The 22,547-nt window shown below is 40.3% G+C and overlaps 1 protein-coding gene across 1 annotated transcript in view; it reads right to left on the bottom strand.

The window, feature by feature from the left end:
• The window catches only part of NCKAP5 (NCK associated protein 5), a 347,214-nt gene extending 325,091 nt beyond the window's left edge, over window positions 1–22,123 (bottom strand). The window contains exons 1-2 of the mRNA XM_058421378.1: window positions 21,740–22,123; window positions 1,563–1,691 (exon numbers count right to left, since the gene is read on the bottom strand). Of these exons, the coding sequence (XP_058277361.1) occupies window positions 1,563–1,631 (69 nt within the window). The 5' untranslated portion in view covers window positions 1,632–1,691; window positions 21,740–22,123. The remainder of the gene's footprint in view (window positions 1–1,562; window positions 1,692–21,739) is intronic.
• Window positions 22,124–22,547: the final 424 nt, after the last annotated feature.

Here is a 22,547-nt window from a genome sequence, read left to right as displayed (position 1 = left end):
CTGTTTTGGGGCTGTGTATGCCTAGAACTAATAACAGAGGTTTAGGCCTTGGGACTAAACCTACTTCTGAGCCTACAAAACCTTTCAGATTTTGTCTGTCTCCAGGTGTATTACATAAAGTTGTGAGTTCATACCCAACCTTCCTTCTCTGCCCACAAGCTAGACAGAGTTTTAAAGTGTTGGGAGCACAACTTGACCTGCTGTGTGCGTGCAAGCTGAGAGAGCAGGTTTTGTTACAGGCTGAACAACCTGAAAACAGTCACGTCTCACTATCAGAGCCCTGAGCTGCACAGCCTGAACAGGAGCAGCTTAAACAGCTCTTCCTTAGGATCCTGAGCAGCTAAGAGTCTGGGAGAGAATTCATTGTTTGTCACTACATTTATTTCTTTCCAATTAATTATATTTTTTCAAAACAGAGGGATGTAATTCATCAGCATAAGAAATGTTGCCAAGAAAAGGACAGACCCCTTTTAAAATATTCTCTGAGCATTTTTTCACTGGCAAGTTGACATAACCTGAGATGTGTCTTGTGGCTAAGGCCTAAGGGAGAAGAGCAGAGTCCTTGAAAGGGTGGAAACCTGGGAAGGTGGGACTGCTCTGCTGACCCCAATAAAGAGCACAGCAGGTGATTGAAGAGCATCAGTGGATAGACTGAAACTGGCTGAGTCCACATTCACTGTTACTAGCATGCCAGTGGGCTTCATACTTTGGGGAAAAAAAAAAGCCTAGATCACAATTCTAGCATAAGATGAAGTAAACTACATGGTTGTGTAAAATTTGAGTAATGGGGTTAGCACAGGTGTGGCATTGCAGGCAAAAGGGCTTTGGGGTCTCACAGTCACTACACCTCTATGAGCGTCAAAGAGATGGCACAGCTTTCCTTGGATCTCTCAGCTTTGCCTGTTTCAGTATTTGCAGACTGTTATGCTAAATACTTGACACTCCTATCCCTACACAACTCTTCCACAATCCATGAGCATCTTCTGGTCAGGTATCTATAATACAGCGCTAAAAAATCCCTTGTTTGTCTCAGTCATCCTTTGAAAATATTAACTAAAAATAAATCTAGAATACAATCTCCAACGAATGTAAACCCTAGGTGCAGCAAAAGCAATTGTTTTACAGTATGTGGCATTTATGCTTCTCTTTCAGTAGATATTAGAGTAGTTTATAGATTCACTATGGTGAACACATTTTTGCTGATATCCTGATCAACATTTCTGACAGAGGACCTGAGCTATTAAGTATGAAGCAACACAGGATGATCCCACAGAAGCTGAGTAGTATTTTAATAACAAATATGTTCTAATTGTCTGGATTCCTCCCTTATGAAATTCAGTGAATTCAAGGACACGTTTCTATATGATGAAAAGTTTTACCTAGGATGTTGTAAAATTCCTCCAGGACTTTTTTGCTGGAGAATCTGAATAACCACAAAATGCTGTGATATTGTGATGGAGAGAAAAACTTCTAAAATATACATAACTGTGAGTATTGTCTCTTAAAAGCTATTTTTTAATGACAAGATATATTCAGTAAATGCAGTAAATATTCATTCTTACCACAAGACTGCTGTCCAGAGAAAGCCTTTTCCCAAATTCCCTTTTCTGTAGCTGTCTTTTTTTCTCCATAGCTGAGGTTATTTGTTTTCCTTTTGATTGACTAGAAATGTCAGGCTGCTTTCAGCATAGCTAGAAAAAAGAATAAAAGATTTAAATATTTATTTCAGTATCCTACTTAACTGTTACCGTCTTTCATCATTAACTTTGTAATAACCCAACAGCTAATAACTTTGTGTTTCTAGTAGGCTGTGTTCCAGGAATAAATTTTCTGTGCCAAAAAATCTAAACTCTCCAAAGAGAAATATTACCAATATATTTGGGTCACTTCTCAAAGGAAGAAAAAAAAAAAAAATCTGCTACAACTGTCTTTAGCAATACACCCATGTTTCCATAGTCTGTTGAACCAGGCTGGGAAATGAAATTGCAGAGCCAATAAATTACACCTGAGGCTGGACAGGGGGAGGGAAACAGTTTGTTTCAGATTAATTGCACTCCCCAGCAAGCCCTGCTTGTTGGCACATCTGCGCTGCTACTGAGATGTACAAGTTTTGGACCTAATCCTGAAGAGTCCTAAAAGCTTTCAACTCCTATTATCCTTAACAAGAGACAAATGCCCTCAGCACTTCCCCTAAGTTTTTAAGGTCAAAGATTCTGCTGTAATAATCAGACAGTCCCACTGCCTGTACAGAACAGCCAGGGAAATCAGCCCACAAAGCTACCACAGAGGGAATTAATATTTCCAATTTCATACAGTTTGGTAATTCTTGGCCAGTAGTTTCTACTAAAGCCAAGCCACAGCTTACAAGAAACAGCTACCAGTTCTCTTCCTAAATGTTCTTGTTGCTATGTGTGTCTGAAAGTTTCAGCCTCCAATTTAAGATATTTATTGTTTGTGACATAGGAATATGGGCAGAGTTAATGAATTTATTCAGAATTTACAGAAAGCAGTAGAACGGTAACAGAAGTCAGAATCCAGCCTAAATTAAGGCAGGCAGATACAGAGAAGAATGCACAGCAATTTTCTCTTGCATCTCAGTGATTGTATTTACTGTATCACAGTCCCATTGACTGAAAAACAAGACTTAGAAGAAGATCTGCGTGTTTCTAATCCTTTTTACTTGTTGTGGACATCACCTTGGATCACACACACAGCCAGGTGATGCACAAATACCTCTGCTGTAGGGTAGCACAGCTGGCATTCCCAAAAGCAGCCTTGCACGTGCCCTGCAGACACATTTACATGCCTTGACTTCTCACGCACCTATGAACGATCCCATCTGTCGCAGTGGGGATATCAAGCGGATGAAACCTCCGCAGCGCTTTCCTCAAGCTGACCCCAAATGCTCTGCCATGAAGGCACCCAGGAGCCTGAACGTGGGCCAAGCACAGCAAGGAGAGCTGGATACCCCAGGCCCAGCTGCTGAAGCCAGCTGGCATCCATGGGGCTCTCAGAGGCACAGACACACTGAGATCATCAGGTATGGTGTGGGCATCACGTTGGGACTGCTCTTTTAAAGCACTTCCCATGGGGAACCTGTGAGCACTCCAACTATCAAACCACTCAGGGCTGAACCCAGCCTCCTACTGAACAGCACCTGGTGGTTCCTCTGCTTCTTTTGTACTTGGGGTTTATACTCCTGCAAGACCAGAATTCAGGCCATTTTCTCCCAAACAGGTAAAAGTCAGCCCCTCTATATATTCATCTAAGGAATACATGCAAGGAGAACACATACCTACAATGGTATGAAAAATCTCTTATTGCACTGTGCTCATTGCTGCCTTGAGGGGTTTTCTTCAGGTTTACCTGTAAGCCCTTGCTTTTTTTACAGTTCCAACCCTAAAGCTACACATGCTATTTAATTCAGCTAATAAGGAATCTCAGTGGTCTGATACCACATAGTTCCTATTGTTTCCTGATTAGCGAGTAAAAGAAACACCACAATAGATTTAAACAAACACAGCAGCAATGTATTACACTGTTTGTGTGATTATGCCAGAAATTAGTAAACAACCTTATGTAATTATTATATCATTCTCCTGAGCATGCATCATGCCTGGAGAACATTCCTTCCACCAAGGGAGCCTTTGTTGAGCACAGAACCACTCAAGAATGAGCTAGTGAGAGCTACAGCTGGAGCCAGTAATCCCCATAGAAGGTCAAGTACTTAATGTGAGTTAAGTGCCTGAAGTTTCTGTCGGCAGGTATTTGGTGGACCCACCCCAAATTCTCATTTAGAAGTAAAAGCAGGAAGGATTATTATTAATTATTCCCATAGTTTGTACATTGCCCTGGGCCCTGGAAGTGGGTTTAACTGTAGCCATACCTAGCACAGCACAAGGACCTACTCCAGACCTGCTGGCTCCACTGCTTGCCCCACACACACCATGAGAGCTCCCACCTCTGCACGTTACCTTTAGCAGGCTGTTACACATCTCTCTGAAGAGTTAACCACCTAAGGCTAAACACACCAATTTTTGAATCACAGGTAATTATCAGACAAGATAATACAATACATCACCTGTACCAACATATGTTGATGCCTTAAAGTACCCATCTCAGGAGGCCTTTAAAGAAAAATGATCATCAGAGTGAAGCACTTCAGAAAAGCAGAAAAAGTTTCCATCTTGGAACAGTCATTTTTGTGCATCATACTGCTTGTCACAAAGAAAAAATGACCCTCCCAAGTACATCTCCCTTCCTCTGAGACCAAACAACAGACAAACAAAAACTCAAAATGAAGCTAACAGGTCCAGTGGGAAGTTCAGTAGAGGAGAACAGCTGTCCAGATGGAACAGTCTTGGAACGTGAAAGTACTGAGAACTGGTTTGCCCAATCATCAGAAACACTATTCTTGTGTTACCAAGAGAAGAGATTGTAGAAATTTCCCTGCCTTCCCTGACCCATTTGCTTGTCAATATGTTTACAGCAAAGACCCCAGCGATCAGCACTCAGACCCCGATCATCCCATTTAACTCAGTGGAACTGTGAGCTATTGCAAAGTCACACCTGATTTACGGTGTCTTCACCCATTCTGCACTCACATGTGTATATTTCCAAATCTTTGGGGGGGTTCTCTTCTAGTTCTTTGTGCTGCAGGAAAAGTTTCTGCTGTAGGACTCTTTCCTAAGGGACTACAGAGTTCATCTATGTTGAGCATATGGAGGCAGGCACCCTGTTTAGAGCACTCAGCCATGAAGGCTGTATCCCCAAGAAGTGTATGGGGATCAGCCTAAGAGAATTCAGGTCCCAGATATTTGCCCAGTGTATTTTCAGATTTGCAACGAGCTCAGGGCAGAAGGTTTTGTATGGACACAGAAACTCTCAGAGGAAGACCCAAGTGTGGTCTTGCTTCAATAGGGTATTACCCTCTCTGCTCAGGAAGTCAGCAAGCCAGAGGCATCAGCTTGGTTATATATCCTAAAGTGCAGTATTTTTAGTACTCGGTACAAGAATGTTCATTATTTCAGGAGATGGCTCGAAAAGTATGCCCTGGAGAAATGGTGTGATTAACATAGAAAAGCACTCTCTAAAATCTATGCGAGAAATTTCTTGGATTATAATACCCTCTTCATTTCTAGTAGTAACAAAGGATGATTGATGTATATTGCTTTAGCTGATGAAAATGTACAACATCACATTCCTTGCATAAGCATCCAAGATCTTTTCAGGCAGTTTGAAACTGCAGTCACATTTCAACAGTTATGCCAACATATGCCAGCTGGGAACTAGTGCACAGTATATCTGTTAGGTAACTGGAAATGGACTGTATTTATTTTTCTCTTACAAACATGTATAAATTTAACAGTTATGACACATGACAAAAATGACAGCTCTGCAAACCAGCATCCCTTTGTTTAAACTCAGGGTAGGTACAATGCAGCCTCCCTGCTCTTGGCTTTGCACAACTTAATGGTGCCAGAAGGCAAAACAGCCGTAGGGCAGCAAGGTATTCCCTTCTCAGCAGCCAGCTTGTCTTTCCCAGGTGTTAACAAGAGGAGAGGATTTGTGATTTGCGTAAATCTAACTGTTGGGTAACTGAATGAGGCCAGAGATATACAGTGATCACCTTTAAGTGCTTTTTCTATGCTGTTAGACCTGCTTGCTTGACAGCCAGACTCTAAGACTGAAAGAAAACAACCAGAACTGGTATTATCCCTCAGCAAAGAGAGGAGGGGGGAAGTAATATCAATAGCATAGGTCAGGAAGCAGCAATGAGAAAGCAAAGATTGTCATCAATGTAAATGTTAGTTAGAATGAACAGGTGACCTAAAGGTGAAAGATTTTATATCTCATTACTAATCTGTGGAGTGAGTCACTTTCTTAGGAACCTAATTGAATTGAGTCTGTCATTTTGCAGCTGGGTTTCTTTCGCCAGCTCAGGTGTTAACACTGACGTGCACACACTGGCTTTTGTTGTGGTCTTTGCAGGGAAAGCATATTAAGTACAGTTTATCAGGGCCTCCCAGAAATGGAAGAAAAAAAGATTCCAGAATTAAAGAGTTTAACAGATCAATGTCCAGCTCTATAAAAATCACTACATTTTTCTTGCAAGGCATAGGCCAGTAAGAATTTACTAGGTTTATACTAATGAATTTGATTATTTCCCTTAATTTTTTGGGTTTGGTTGGGGGGGGTTGGCTTTTTTCTTCCCCTAATGGCAGAGTATTCAAACCATTCTGCCTAGTCATTAAAAGGCAACCATGAACATGGTTTCATTTCCACACCCTCCTCTCTCCCCACTGTGGTATTTAGCTTGGTCATGACTTTAAGTGTCAAAGCAGAAAAATAATCCCCAAATTCTCCCGAGTTGGTGTTTCAAAATTCAGCACTTGGGAAACAGAAAACTGCAACAATATCAGCACTTCTGCAACCTGACACTTAGCTAAAAGTGCTTTTTGTTTTGCGCCCCAGTGTATTTCACAGCAGTACATTGGGCAGGCCCTGCCTAATGCCAAATACTCCCAGGTATTTGCTGAGGCTGGTCAGCAGTTCATTAGCACTAATGTACATGTAATGCACTCACACCCACTGGATTAGGTTGCTATTTAGATTAGCAAGATGCATTTTTGCAGACAGGGAAGGAGAATGTGCCATGTGCCAGCATTAATTAGTTAATTAAATTAGAAAAATTCCAATGCAGGAAGCTGAAATGCTTAGAAGAGTAGAATATTACGGGAATTACAAGACAAGAAACAGCACTGCTGTACCATTCTGCCTATATACCTAGACATTGACTGGCTTTGGAAAGTTGTGTTAAAAAAGTATCTCAAGTGGTTCTGAAAGATCTGGGCAGAATAATATTCTTTTCTAGTTCTCTGTTTTTGTTGTTGTTTTCCTGTGGAATAATTAATTTTCATACACTACAAATTTCTTACAATCTCTAGAGATTTAACAATGTTTATTGGAACTGTACAGGCAGTGCCCTGTCAACTGTGCCCTGCAAGTTATTTTATGACCCAAAACACTCCCTAATCCAGTGGTCCTAGAGTTCTGACTGAAAATTTTCCAGCAGTCATAGTATCATAGAATGAAATGGACCTCAAAGATCTTCTTGTTCCGACCTCCGCACCACATGTACAGATGCCACCAAATCAGACCAAGTTGCTTCAAGCCCTGTTCAGCCTGGCCTCCAACACTGTCAGGGATGGGGCATCCACAGCTTATCTGGACAACCTGTGCCTCACCACCCTCTGAGTAAAGAGTTTCTAACACATAACCCAAATCTCTTCTTTTAGTTTAAAATCATTCCCCCTTGTCCTGCCACTCTCTGCCCATCATTTACCAGGCCATGATAAAGTAGCCTCGCAAACAAACGTGGGAAGAGACAGAGCTAGACAAGGAGCCCTCTCATCTTTCACCCTTCCTTGGCAGGGCGTTGGACTAGATGATCTCCACAAGTCCCCTCCAACCCTAACTATTCCAAGATTCTTCAATTTTTTTGTGATTTTAATGAAATACAATGACATTGACGCATGGCAGTCTACAAGGGTTGACTCATTCGAGAACCAAATGCTGTGGGATCTCTCCTGCCCTTTCCCCATCCCTTAGAAGGGAATCAGAGCACATAGGATGGTCTCATGAAATTTCTCACTGGTGAGCACTTGCCAGCACAGAAGATACTCTTAGTAGAATGTTCTAGAAACACAACTCTTGGAAGAAAGTATTCCAGCTATGAATTCCACCCTGTTTCAGCCACAGTTTTCAAAACATATTTATGCTTTCTTCATGCAAGGTAATCTTCCATTTATTCAGCAAACTAAACAATCAGTAAAGCTTTCTATAGCGCTGCTGCTAGGATTTAAACAAGTAAAGATTAAGGGCTTAAATCCAGCAAACCTATCAGGGTGCTCAAAATAATACCAGGAATTTCAATACATCAGAAAATAAAGAATATGGCATTAAAGACATTATTACTACGACAGCTGTCAAGATGAATTGCATGAGAAGCATTTAAAAGATTTATATCTCAGTATCTCACCAGGTTAATTAAATGGATGCATGCATTCATTTAAAAGGATAAGGTGGGTTGCAGTGACATAAAATGAGAGGGCACAAGATTATATTCTTTCAGCATTAACAGGAACAGGTCGAACCAATATCATTTCCGTATTCTGTAATAAGCATGATTCATCCATTGCCATTTTCAGCTCTCATTTTCTTTCTGGCAGAAAGAAAAAAAAAAAGACTGAACATTTATAGACTAACATAATCAAAGCTTTAACCTTTTCAGTGTTTTCTATTTGGATTGGCTGTCCATTTTTATCATAGGATTTCAGGGCCATGCCTCAGGGAGGAGAGAAATCGCCAGTAAATTACACCAAAGAATGTTGAAAGGTCAAAGGATTACCCTCCCCTGTTTGCTTTTATGGGACATATGAAGCATTCATATCGTGCAATAAAATTATCAAGACAAAAAATGATGAAAGATAAGCAGACAGAATGCATGAATCTGTAGTCAGGACAGCATGGGAAGAAAAAGGATATATTATAGTGTTATCATCAATAAAAAACAGATTATAACAATGGTGTTTCTGTATTCTTAGCTTCTGCACTGAAATCAAATCCTTCAGAACACTGCAAGACCTGTAACCAAGAAAGATATTTGAGCATGACTGAAGCTATTCAGGCTGAATGAAACATTAGATCCAAAGCTTCCATTTCTTGGCTCAGTTTCTAACCACCTACTATTATATATTACTTATTACTAAACACTATTATAAATTATGCGAAATAGGTTATTATGTGGTAAACATGGACCCCCTTAGTCACTGAGCCTCTTTCAGCAATGCAAGGCTGTGTTAACCTGCAAAAGGCATGTTCTGAACACGGCAGCAGCTGCCTCTGGGGGTTTCAACACACATTTGTCTCCCTTGGGAGCCACAGCTGAGCTTAGTCAGAAATAGTCAGTTCCAGCCACCTGCAGAAGCTGAACTCCAGGACCTGAGGAAATTTCGCTGTTACTGTTCACAGACCTACAGGGTTATGTGGCAATTTTGAGGTTCAAAAGCAAACACTCTGTTTATATCCCAATAAATACTCCTCTGGCATCAACTGGATGCAACCTCTAATCTAGTACATCATTAATAGCGCTAGCCATTTCTCATGGTAAAGTGGCTGGCTGGCAGCAGAGACCCAACAAAAATCTCAAACATTAAATTACAAATCTTCAAAGGCACTGACATCCAGTTCATCTAATATGTTCCAATATTCAGAAAAATAAATGCAATTAAATCCAGCATCTGAAGCAGTTTGATAGACAACTAACTGGAGGAAAGAATTTAAAACACAAAGTCAAGTTATCTATGTTTTGCTCAGCTTGACTTGTGTTTTCTTCTAATTTTTCTTTCATCAGTGTAAATCAAGGCAGTACTCAAGAAAGTCCAAGGATTTCAGACCTACATGTAAGGTCTGTGTCAGGGTCTCTGTTGCAAGCAATGGTGGATTGCCAATTCGGTTTTTGAAACTAAAAGCTTTTGAAATGTGCCTAAAGATCCCTCCCTCTCTGAGGCAGATGCATTTCACTCAGCATCTCTTTTGCCTGTCCATCTGTTGTAATCATAGTCCAGAGGGACCACTAAAAATCATCAGTTCATTGTGTGCACCCCACCCTTCCCACCTGCACTGCTAAAAGAGATGATGATGTCTGCAATGGTCATAGGATCCCAAATAAATGCAACTCCATTTAGTCCTCCTTGCCAGCAGAGATTAAAGGAATGAGAGGTCATTTATTTACTGTGATATTCCAGCTCAGTGGATATGAGGAATTATTAAACCATCTTAACATAGTGTTCAGACATCTGATTTTACTCGTCAGACCACTGGGTAACACTTCAAGATGTTCACATAGCTCAAAGGAAAATTCCCAATAGAAAGTAAGTACTGTAAAAATGTTTCCTTAGTTACTAGTAACACGTTCAGCATCCAGCTCTGTGCATCCTTAGATAACCAAAGTCATTTGCATCAGAGGGAAATGTCAGCGTCTAGGCTGCAGAATTTGTTCCTAATGAATCTGGGGCTTTGTGGGTTGTAACACGGTGTCTCACATTTCACCTTGCTGTACAGACACTCCCAGTGGGCCAGGAGCTGTCCTTACTCTACAGGCAATAACCTCATGTTGAAGGTATTAGTTCAATAACAGCCCAGAAAAGAAGCCACATCAAGCTCATAATCCCATTCTGTCCTGTGGAAAAAAAAAAAGAAAGGGAAGATGAGGTACAGCGAAATACCTCTCCTCCCTCCATGACCTGGGAAGGGGGAGGCTGAGAAAGGGCTCCACTCCACCATTTGCCTGATGTGAAAATAGCTCCTCCCCCGCACCATAACTAAATTCCACCCTGGGGAAGAACAAGAGGGGAAAGACAGCACTGATCTCTTCCATCCAAACCAGAACTGAGCCCCTGGTCTGAAGGGATAGACCAGCAGGGAGCAAAGCAAGGACACAGAGCCTCAGTCCCCTGAGTAGCTCCAGGTGCTGACCACACAGAACACCATGTATATTTCTATCAAGGAAAAAAAATTACTTCTTTTTCTGCACATGCCTTCAGTGATGTGTAAATCTGTGCAGTTAGGACAGTTACAGGTCCTTGGACTCTGCTGTCATCTCTGTTCACTCCTATGGACAAGACACACAGGAGAATTTGGAGGTGCCAGAACTAATCTAGCTCCTATAAGGATGGGCACTGAGATCCTCCAGCTGCTTCTCCACCTTTTCAGCATTAACAGAAGTTGCTCCATTTCAGCTGACCTCACATCATCTAAGGATGACCTAGAAGAATCAGCTCAACTCTCATGCGCGCTTCAGCAGTGTCTGTACTTCATGGTCACAGCAGAAAGGTGACAGGGCACAACCCAACTCACCCTGCTCTACTACCTTCAGTTTTTTTGTGGGATGCATTCCCTGTACATTGATGAGAATACATAAAGAAAAACTCCAGGGAGATATCCCAGCCAATAGAAGTTCACTTTATTCTTACACAGCAGAGCGTGTAGGACTGTAGGATATCAAGACCATAAAATTAAAAGGAATTGATACACACTGATTCAACTCCACCTTCAGCTTATGGCCAAGAAAACTATCATGGAAACATTAAAAATGAATGATGTTCTAGCTTCATCCATATTTTCTTAATGGTGACAGAACACTGAACAGTGCTGGCATACCAAACAGCCTTCCATCTCTTATCCCTTCAATTCTAGAATAATCTCATCTCTATAGCTGAATTCAGCCTGGGCCAAAAGGATAGAGACAAACTTTATGGAATTCATAAAACTGTAGTTAAGATGATTCAAGTATTGACTTGGTGGGGAATGATTAACCAGTCCCAGCAGCTTTAAACAATGACAAAGAGGAGACTAAAATGTCAAGGAATGATCATCCACAAAAGTTTGAGGGACATATCCTAACACTAGCGAGAAATTGATTAGGTTTATTGACAGTAGGATGAAAAGAAATAAAGCGGGGGAAATGATGCTGAGTATCTGAAGAAATTACCTAAAGTGAAATCCAATGCAGGGAATCAAAGGAACACTTCTCATATAAAAAAATGGGCAGGAAGAAAAACAAAAAATACACTGCAAGGGAGAATGCTGTCAGAAGGGAGATGCCCAACAATCGTGATAAGAAAGAAAAGAGCCTGCCCTGCCTTTCTTCTCAGCATCTCTATACTTTGCTGTAGTTCATCCGTATTAGAGACAATTAAAGGCTTTTGCTTTTGAAAAAATATTTCTCCATCCTTCCTCTCCATTCCATCAGCTGCTGCCAGCACTTATTCCCGTTCCTGTGTGAAAACTGCTTGTCACACACTGATTTCTAATTTCTCCATCTGCCAGAAATGTAATAAAAATGTAAATTAAAAAAAATATGAATTTTCTACTTTAAAAGTTCTTCTATGTTTTACATCATTCTCTCAGTCTTTAGCTCACCTGTGCTCAGTTCCACCAAGTGAAATGTCAGTGAACATTTGGACTGCCACCACAGATAATAATCCAAGACTTTGAGGTGATGGGTACAGTACTAGCCAGAAAATATTAGAAAGAAAGGAGCTACACTATTAGAACTCCTTAGTCTCTCTCAAGCATCTGTCCATTTTGAATGCAAAGTAAAAAGAGCTTAACTACAAAAGAAAAAAAAACCAAAACAAGTCTAACCAAACCAAAACTACTGACAATTCATAAGTCAGTTATTCACTAAAATCTGAAAGATGTCTTTGCTTGTAGAAACAACAGTTGGGTTGGCACAGAATTTTTCACCCATTTTTTTTGATAGAACTCATGTAACAACTCAAAGTGCATAATTTTTACCTAGAGTATTTCTTGGAAATAATGCTATGTGGATTTTAATAAAGCCTTTAAGTGTATAGTTTATGCACCTCTTCAGACTTGCAAGAACCAAAGCTATTCAATATTAACTATTTAGCTCAAAATTCAGCTGGGAAATAAAAAGTATTATTAGTATAGAAGGGAAAAGCGTTAATACACTTGCATGTTCTAAGTGATCCACTGTGAATTTGAAAGTGTATTTCAAAACTAAATATATACTTTAAAAGTATAGTTTTTTCCTACATAAGGTTTAATAATTCAGGGTGGATTGGGAAAAAACTGTTCTAAGCATAAGCAAGGAAGAAAAAAAAAATCTATTGGGTTCATTTCAGGTAAACCCTAAATGTTTGCCCATATTTTGAGTTGAAGATTTATGTTGATTCACTGACTTCTCCTGTCTCACTTTCTCTACCACCCTGTGAAGGTAGTAATATCTAAGTGTCATTTAATGGCTAAATCCTCTTTGTCAAAGACTTTAATAATGAAACTTTCTATTAGTGCTGCTTCTTTGTGTCATTACTCTTCTCTATCTACCAGATGTGCACATCACTATAAACCCAAAGAGGAATAATCCTCTCTCCAAACTCTGCACTGTGCAGTGGAAGACACTCAGTTCTCATTCACATCTTTGCAGTTCTGCCAAAATTAATTTGATGGGGGAAATTCAGCTAGAACTGGATTAAAGCCAACAAAGAAAAGATTCTGCCACCAAAAGCAGCTAGGTGGGTGAGACAGATATCTTCTAGTCCCTTCACAGATTTAAACCCATCTTCCCACCAGGGGAAATTAGGAAGCATTAAAAAAATATTTAGAGCAGACCCCTTTTTTTCTTTAATAGTGGGGGAATTAAGCAGGCTGCTGCATCCTTTAGTGCTCTTCATCTTTGATTTTCTTTGTTGGCTCACAATAATGTGACCTGCAGCTACTGGAGTGAAGAAAGACTCTGAATGCGACTCCAGGAAAGGGAAAACAATAGAAAAGAAGAAGCCAGGTGAGGCCTTCATGGGACTTCGTGCCCAAGGATGTGCCCTAAACACAAAGTTTCACATCCTTCCCCCCTTCTTGGACAAAGATCCTGTGAGTTAAATCTCCACCTCTGCTTTGCCTCACACCTGAGCTGAGTATGGTAGGAGCTAAAGGGATCCACCCTCAACCAGTGCTGGTTAAGTCTGAGACCTCAGGAGGGGCCTCAGTTGTGCTGCCCAAAGTTATAAACACTTGAACTCTGCATCCAAGCTCAGAATACACAGTGACACATGGGATCCAAACCTGAAATTCAGGTAGAGAGGAATAGGTAGAACAGGCAAAACATAACTTGCTCTCACACAGACACCAGCCAGTGGGTAAAAGTGAGATTTTGGTGCTTCACTGGGGAGACAGGACCCATCAGTAAGATTTGCTCCCTGCCAGGAGCAAGGAAAATCCTGCCTGGGGTTTGTGGTGCACTGCATGTGTCTGTGCAAACCTTACAAACCATTCTGTTCCCAGGACAGCACCCAAAGTTATCATTTAGGTGATAAATTCTTGGCAATGTCTTTTTAAAGCTTTTTCTTGTGACAGGAGAATTTTCTGGTAATCAAAAAGAAAAGCAAACCACTTGACTAAGGATAAATTAGTAAAAACAAATGACAGAACTGGTTTGCCACGACATTGGGATGCATTCCCAATCAATAACACCGGGACAGAATTGCAGCTTACAGGAAGGAATTTACTAGTTTTAGGAAAGTACATCATTAAATCCTAGACAAGTCTACAGATTCTCAAGCAGAGAGACAAGGAGAATGGCCAGCCTGAGACCTCAAAGATAGGGCTACCCTTGTCAATCATTTGTTCCTCTCTTTCATTTGCTGGTGCAACCTCAAAATATAGATGAAAATCTTGGGATTCCAAAGTTAGAGCTAACAGCCAGTGACAAGAGAGAGCTGTTTATTAAAGTGTTACACCAGGTTTGACTTTAAGACTTTCCTTCACAACAGCACATGTTAAAAATCCTCAATGATTTAGCTGAGCATTTAGTATTTTTCTAAGTGTTTCTCATATGTAACTGCAAAGAGACCCTGGGTGTTTTACCTCCAGCTTACTGTGGGGACTAGAAAGGTCTGAATATTGATAATAAAGATTTTAGCATTTCACCTCTGGATTAGTGTTTCAAACTCAGATGAGGTTGATATGGAATAAAAGTAATTTCCATCAGCTGGCTGCTCAGTGACCTCTAAGAAATATTACAAGTTGGTAGTGGACAGGTGTCTATATGATTAAAATACACTTTGCAAGCACAGTTGGCACCCTGGAATTTTCTTATTATGAATTTATAATCTGCTCCCCCCAGCTCATAAATTCAAAGTATTCAGGGAGCATTGAGATGTCATTTAAAAACAAGGAGGATACAGCATTCTTTCCTAATCTCACAAACAAAGTACCTCTGTTTCTAGAGCAGTTTTGAGTCCCTGGACAAGTGACTTTGTGCACTGCAAAGATTATCAATCACACTACCAAAACTCATGAATTATACTTAAGGTAACAATGTTAAAAACCAAATAAAAACCTAAAGTGCTGTAGGTTCTCTATCAAAATCTCTCAACCAGCACCACATTTGGTGTTCACTGTAAAGAGAAAAAAAACCACACAGCACCAATGAAGTAGAATCACACAGGGTGTCCCACATATGCATGAACCAACATTAATTGAATCAATATTCCCAGACACCCAGAGAGAACTCAAGTGGTTTTGGTAGTAAAAAATGCTAAAATGTTTTTCAGCAGGGGAAGGTGAGCCCAACCTCAAAATGAGGTGGTTTTCTGGCTAAGAATCAAGGAAACAGCTTGGTGTTTGAGAAGGATTTAGGGGCTGGGGAAATAGCACAATACTTTATGGCTTTTGAATAACCAAGCCCATAATTCAAGCCTCAAGCCTTAAACTTGTTTCTCTTTAACCCATTCAGAGATTTTGTCCAAGTACATGTGAGAAAATATTTTTCCATTAATTTTCTTTCTGGTTATACCAATTCAGAGCAAAGCAAGGCAGAGCCCTTCAGGTTTAGGCCTTGTGGCAGATGCAGCTTCATAGAACAGAGACATTTCCCAAGACTATCATGGAAGTTTTTTTGGACTTATCACTTATTCACATCTGTGTCAATGAAAAAAAGTAGGAAAATCTTGTACAGAATCCAAACAACAGGGGAGGAAGGACAGTTTGGTAACAATCAATCCCCAGCAGTTTAAATACATGTGCAAGATGTTTCACCTCTCTGAAGAGGAACATTGATTGGTCTGGCCTTGTTTAAGATGCTACAAGACTGAGAACATAAAACAGTTGCTGAGCTTGGCACTGTTGTGCTGCAGGGGAAGAACTAAGGATCCATCCAAGAACAGAGCCCTCACCTCAACATGGGAACAAAGCACAGAAGAGATTAATTAGCTCAAGAACAGAGTCAACTTAATTTTGGGAAAGAGTGAGAGAGATGAACCACAAAAAAATAAAGAAAAAAAACACAACAAAAAAACCCCAAACAACTTGCAATTTTCTAATGGCCCTACTGGGAAAGTCCTACTAGAAATTTCCTCCTAGGAATTTTCTTCTTAAACTGATTTTCTCAACCACTAATTTCTTCTGCAAGTGGCAACTGAAATGTAGGGACAAAACCACTGCTACGCAACTATCAGCATTTACTCCTCCAGTCTCCAGTTTAAATCCATTAGAATGAGTCTGCATTTTACATATATTTTTGATGCAGTGGTGAAGAGGAAGAACAGGAATGTGTGCAATCAAAGTGTTCATGCATCTGTTTTTAACAGATTTCTGTCACATTGTCCAGCAGAATAGCAATAACGCTCAAACTGAGCCACAAACACAAAGTTAAAAACTGAAGACAGCACTGTTAACAAATTACAAATGCATGAGACTCATCCAGAAAGACCTCACAAATCAGCAATGAGAGGAAGAGAGCAAATCATGCAGAAAGTATTTAATCAATGAGTAAAGACAATTATAACATCTGTTAATCTTTTGTGTAGGTTATAATTAGATGCTGTGGAGGAGTAGCCTTTAAGGGGAGGCAGGGAATCCTTTAACATCTGCTAGAAGGGCAAACACTGCAATAAATGACTTTAAATGCAATCAGCAAAATGAGAGCTGAGCAGAGTTCACAAAAGGCCTGTATAAAAGATTGAGGATAACAAAATATTTTGCCAAAGGTCAACTCCTGCAGCACTAGAGCCTGAATAATGAGTTCTAGTTTATAGGCCACATCAAAAACAAACGTGATTGTACCTCCGAAAAACAATTCTTTTCTCATTTGTGTCATTATGGCAAAAGCACATGCTGCTGCTGTATATCACGTCAGCTTAATGACTTATTAGGGCTCTATCTATCAACCTTGAACAATTTAGAATAAACAGGTAGGTGTGATGTATTTTAAAGGCCAGAATTCACATTAGACTGACACAGAACCGCATCGCACTGCAAAAGTGATGCGATTCTGATTTTAAATAATTAATCATTCAATAGCTTCTAAAAGATCTAATTATTTACTCATTTTGGCGTTGAAAACAACCATATGCTTTAAGCTGTTCCTTGCTGACAATGCGAGTCCAAGAGGGAGGTATTTTATCCAGTTTAACACAGCCCTCTACTGGCAAAATAACCCCCCAAAACCTTACCACTATGTACCATTTTGTCAGATCCCTTCAGAGCAGCAGGAAAGAGCCTACATTTTACAGCTGTTACACCAAATCTTAGAGAGAGTCGATCAGAGTTTTAGGACTTTGCATAAATTAAGTCAACACCTAATCTCCCCAGAATTCCCTTGAGGAGAGCATTACTTCCTTTCACCCACCAGATGCAGCTCTGGCCATCAACAGAGCTTGAAGAAACAAGCCAAGTGCTCATATCTAGAGGAGTGAGTAATTTTAGAAACAAATGCAATCCTTCTACTTGTGTCAAGTTGTGCTGTGCTCATCAAGGATTGCCACTGATTCCCCACAGGACTGATGCACACATGATTTCAGTTTGCACAATTAGGTAATACTTAGTATAGGCAAAACAAGCCTAATAGAGCCCAGCTGCCAAAAGGATACTGTTTGAAATACAAATGCTAACTACCACCAAAAGCAACTTCACTGCAAAAGAATTCCTGCTTGCTTCTTTTCTCCACCATTGCTGAAAATCCACGGTGGTGATTCAATACAGCTTCAATCAAAGTGAAGCAGACAATGAAATTTGCCTCTGTTGTTGCATGTGGTAATTAACTCTTCCTATTTGTATTATGTCTGAGCAACAAAGAAACAAAAGGATATGGTAAAGTATTGAATTTAACAATTTAGATAACGAATTATAATAATCAATTAGCATTGTCAAAGAAAATAATTTGTGACACGCATTTGATTCTGTCCAGACCCATTGTGTGCACACACTATCCAAGGCTGGTTTGGCTCTGGAAAACAAATAGGGTTGTCCTGTGGAAAGCTTATCAAACACACAGTTTAACAGAGGCATTTGTTCTTGCTGTGTGTCAATATTAATAAACCATATTTCAGCAACATCATCTTTATCCACTGCTTTATAATCCAACCTGCTTTCCAGGCCCTGCATCATTCATAGCCCATGGACAATGTCTCAGCCCGTTTTCCAGAAGCCATTGCCGCCGTACAAACCCCATTTATCTGATCCACCTGAATGCCAAGCAACGGGCACATGAGAGATTCCCCAGATTTTTAACATAATAGCTATCCAACTTTTCATCCTGAAAACGTCATGACTAATTCATGTAACCATCAGGGAAAATGTAATTCAGGTCCCTGCATGCCGCACGAGCGGTACCAGCAGACAGTACAGAACAGAGCATTACAAGTGTTAATGGCTCACGTTCTATTTACATTGTACATTTATCCTGTTTGAGTAATAAAACAGCATATTACATGCTTTAACTTCTGAAGGTGCTTTGGCATGAATTTCTCTTCAGCACAACTGCAGTCCTGCCAGGAGCTGAACACGTGCAGAGCCACACACGAGCTGCAGAGCATCCTGCTGCATTTGGCCCTGGCTGCACCGTGCTGAGCTCCCCTTTGACACCTTTGTTCCGTGTCTTTTATCCCAACCCCAGTCCCACTTGTCAGACGATTATAGGCTGGAGTCTGCTCTTATTCCATTTCTTTTCAGATAGCGAGAAAGCCCAAAGAATTGACATTCTCTTGGCAATTGTCCCTTTTAATGCCATCCCAGAATATTATCAGATTATACTCTGTATCCTTGAGCAGATTTCTCAGGAAAAATCCAACCAGGGGATCCCTTGGCTGAAAAGTGAGCTCAACCTATATCCTAATTTGCTACGTTGATATATAAGGAAGAAAATGTAAATGGGAGAAGGAAAATGCAAAGGAGGGAAATTAAAATTGGATGCCCACAGGCTCATCAGGTTTTGAGTGTCTGCTTCTGCTTTTAAGGGAATTAGCTGAAGATTAGCTCATGACTAAAGTGGAATTGTACCCTCCTGCTTTACGTTTACTGGGGCAGGATTTGTACTTCCATAAATCTAAGCCCCCCTAAACACTTATACACAATTCATTTGCAAAAATAATACCATTGGAACCCATAAAGTTTTTTTTGAAAACACTAAAACTCGCATTTTTCAGATTAGAATTTGCATTTTAAATTAAAGTGAGAAAGATAAATGGGACCCAAATAGGGGGGTTTATTCTCACTTCATTCTAATTACTTTGAAAATTTCAAAGGTATTTATTTGCCAAAAATATCTGAAACTTGCAAGAGAAAATTATCAGTTTCACAACAGCAAATCATCTTTATTGGCCATAGGGTGACCAAGGAAAGGAAAGACTGGCTTTTAGGAGTCAGTAACTGGGTTTAAACCCATTCCATCTCCCCAAAGGAAAGCCTTTATCACAAGTCTCTGCTCTTCACTCCTGCATTTGGTGCAAGTTTCTAAGCTACAAAAACGTCTTTTAAAGACCATATAAGCTTTTTAAATATTACTTCTGAAGAATGAGGATGACCACCTGAGGAATAAAAAATATGCTCTTATTTACACACCCATTTGAAACATTGAAAGCCTTTGCCATTCCCAGGGTATTAATGCAGAGCTAAATTTAGGTTTGTTCCCCTCACCCCCCAGGAGAATACGCTTCCATTGCAAAGACAGAACAACAGCTCCTGAATTGAACAGTATCTTGACATGCCAAGCCACATTAAAGCATCAAAAAAGAAGAGCTGGACAGTTTTGATCTGCTGTAGAAACAGGGTCACTTGAGAGGGGCATCTGCAGTTGTAGCCCCTCTGGCATTAATAAGAAGCCCCCAAAAATCTGTTGCTGGGTGGGACTGAGAGGCCTTGTAAACAAAGTCAGTAGCAAGCAAAGCAAATCAAAATAGATAGTGCTGATAACTGATGAGAAATCCTCCAATTCCTCTCTGATGGATTCATACTGACTTACCCTCATACACTTGCCAATCATAATTTTCTGATTTCAAGCCTCAGAAATGTGCTTTGTCTTCACAAAGACAGCCCATTAAACAGAGGTAAACAGCAATAAAAAGGTCCTCACACACAGTACTGTGATTAGGTTACATCCTAGAAAAAGCCACTACAACTGAAATTACAGTAATTTAGGATGGGTTTCTGGTGAAAGATTGAAATGAGAAGCAAGAGACCTGGGGTTTTGTTACCAGCTTTTGAAGTGGGTAAACTAAAATTTAATAAACCACATCTATGGACCAGTTTAGTCCTCTGTCAAGCACAGATAATTCCATGCCAATCACAGCTAGTTGTCCTGAAAACTAGTTAATCTCTGCTCAGAAAGACATTCATGTCTCACAAACAGCAGGCAGCACAGAAAGTTTCGCCACAGCAGCTACCAGAATACTAGTTTTTCTGCTCTGATATTTCAGGATGTGATTCCTTACATAAACACTCAAAACAAAAATTACACTTTCTCATATAATTGAGAATTCATTCTACCCAAAAGGTATCAGATTTCAAAGCACTGCATGATTCTTTCTTTTAAACTTATACACCTCCAGAACTTGAACAGGAGCTAAAAGCAAAAAATAATCAAGTTTTGTTTGATATAAACGCATAAGAAACAAAATAATTTTCAAGAAAACTGTACTAAAAACTACAGGGAATTTATATTGAAAATTCAAATTATATTGAATATTCAAATAAATGTAACTCTATTACAAGAGAACACTCTACAGACAGCCCAGGTTTTGTTCAGTTAATGACAGCACTCAGGAAACTTCAAGAATCCTAAAGTTTCCTCAGTAAATTAAGAGAGAGCCACTTCAGTGTAAACTCATACAAACAAAAGCCAGAATGAAGTTTTCATTTGTCCTGAACCGCAGTCAGATGCATGGCTGTAATTACTCGTAACAACTACATACTTGCCGCTCTTTTAATTAAAACAAAACTACAAATAGCAATGCTGACACACTCCTAGAGAAAATAAGCTTTACAGAGATGATAAAAACACCAAACCAGCAAAAACCTTACTTGCAGCAGCTCAGTCAAAACATGCCAGCCCTGGAGAACTCAGAACCGTAAGAAGTCTTTGCAGTCCAGAAATTCTCTTGAGTTTATCCAGTGTTTATTTACCAAGCTTTAAAAGTCTGTGGTTAGAACAGAGTTAGCTTTCTACACCCTCCACAGCACCAAAGTCCTTCAGTAGCAGCAGACACGAAGTTTGCTGATAGTTGGGTTTGCTGCTGCTCTGTAGTTGCTCAGTACTTGTAAATACAAGCTCTGTGGACAAAGTCCCAAATGACATCACAGGCAGCTGCTTATTGTTGAGTCTTTATTAACCGACTGTCAAAAAAGAAAAGCGAGGAGGAAAGAAAAGCCCAAACTATCTTCCCTGCAGCACAATTTGCATCTTAGCAGCAGAGCTACACATATATATACTTCTGTTTACCCAACTGATGTTTTCCTAGAATGAATAAACAGTGTTTGCAGGGAAAGCAGAAAAGTAAGAAAAACTTTAACAGCTTCACCACGTGAAGAACACAGGCAGGAAAAAAAAAAAAGAAAAAACTCAGCACAACCTTCTTCACAATTTATCACTGAATTCTCCTAATTCTTTTGTTTATTTAACAATAGGGATGCAAACCTCCCCAGATTTTAAAGCACAGAGCAGAGGACTTTACTAGGTTGAAATGAAAGTTTCAACTCACTCCAAATCAGAAAAGTTAGAGAATTACAAACCATAATCTTCGCAAAATTTAAGACAGCTCAACTTCAGTAACCGCATTTGGAAGAAAACTCTCTTACTTTCCAAAGATGAAACTACAAGAAAGCAAGAAACAGCATCAAACATCATTCTCCCCAGGGTGCTAAGGGCATGAATACTAACCTTTCCTTCTCAGAGGGGAGCTCCGAGCCTGAGTGGAGCTGTGGAGCTGAAGCACACACTCATCTCCCACCGAGGCACGGGGTACTCCCTGGAGAACCGGTCCAGCTCCTAATCTGAATCTCTGTCACCGAGCTCCTGCTGAAAGAGAGGGGCTGGGACTCCGTGCCTCGATTTCTCAGAAGTCAGTCCTTTCAAGTCACAACTTCAAACGCTGCAAGAGCACCACCAAGGCTTGGGACAGACTGAGCTCTCTTATCTGTGCGCGTTTCCACACGAAGAGGTTCAATATTGGAAACACCTGGCCACTCACAGCTAAACACCCTAAACTGCTCCACAAACAACAAAACAAGCGAAACCTGAGCTCAGGGATGAGCGGAAGCCAAGTTTTCCCTGCATTTTTAATTGCTACACATAAAAGCCTCAACCCAAATTCTGCCTGTATTTACAGAGAGAAAACCAATCTTGGGTCAGATCCTCAGCTGCTGTAAATCAGGCTAGATGCAATTACACACCTGAACAAGAGCAGTCAGCTGCGAGCTGAAATCCTGCTTCTAGCCTGAAAGAGTGCCATTAAAAACATTTGTGTGACCTTAATAACAGAGTGCCTGATTTTCTTGGTGCTTGCCCTGAGTGGCAGCAATACCCTGCTGACACAGTGCTGCTGAGCTCATTGCAACTGCTCACGGAGGCAATTGCTGCCTCTAAAATATAAGTTTGTACTTTTGATGGAGATCTTTTGTAAATCCCCTACATTTATTCCCGTGGCTAATCAGCCTGTAGCGCACAAGGAGCACCACATTGTATAACT

The sequence above is a fragment of the Hirundo rustica genome, chromosome 7 (genome assembly GCF_015227805.2).
Source record: "Hirundo rustica isolate bHirRus1 chromosome 7, bHirRus1.pri.v3, whole genome shotgun sequence".
Taxonomy (NCBI): domain Eukaryota; kingdom Metazoa; phylum Chordata; class Aves; order Passeriformes; family Hirundinidae; genus Hirundo; species Hirundo rustica.
This window is presented reverse-complemented; position numbering and strand designations above follow the sequence as displayed.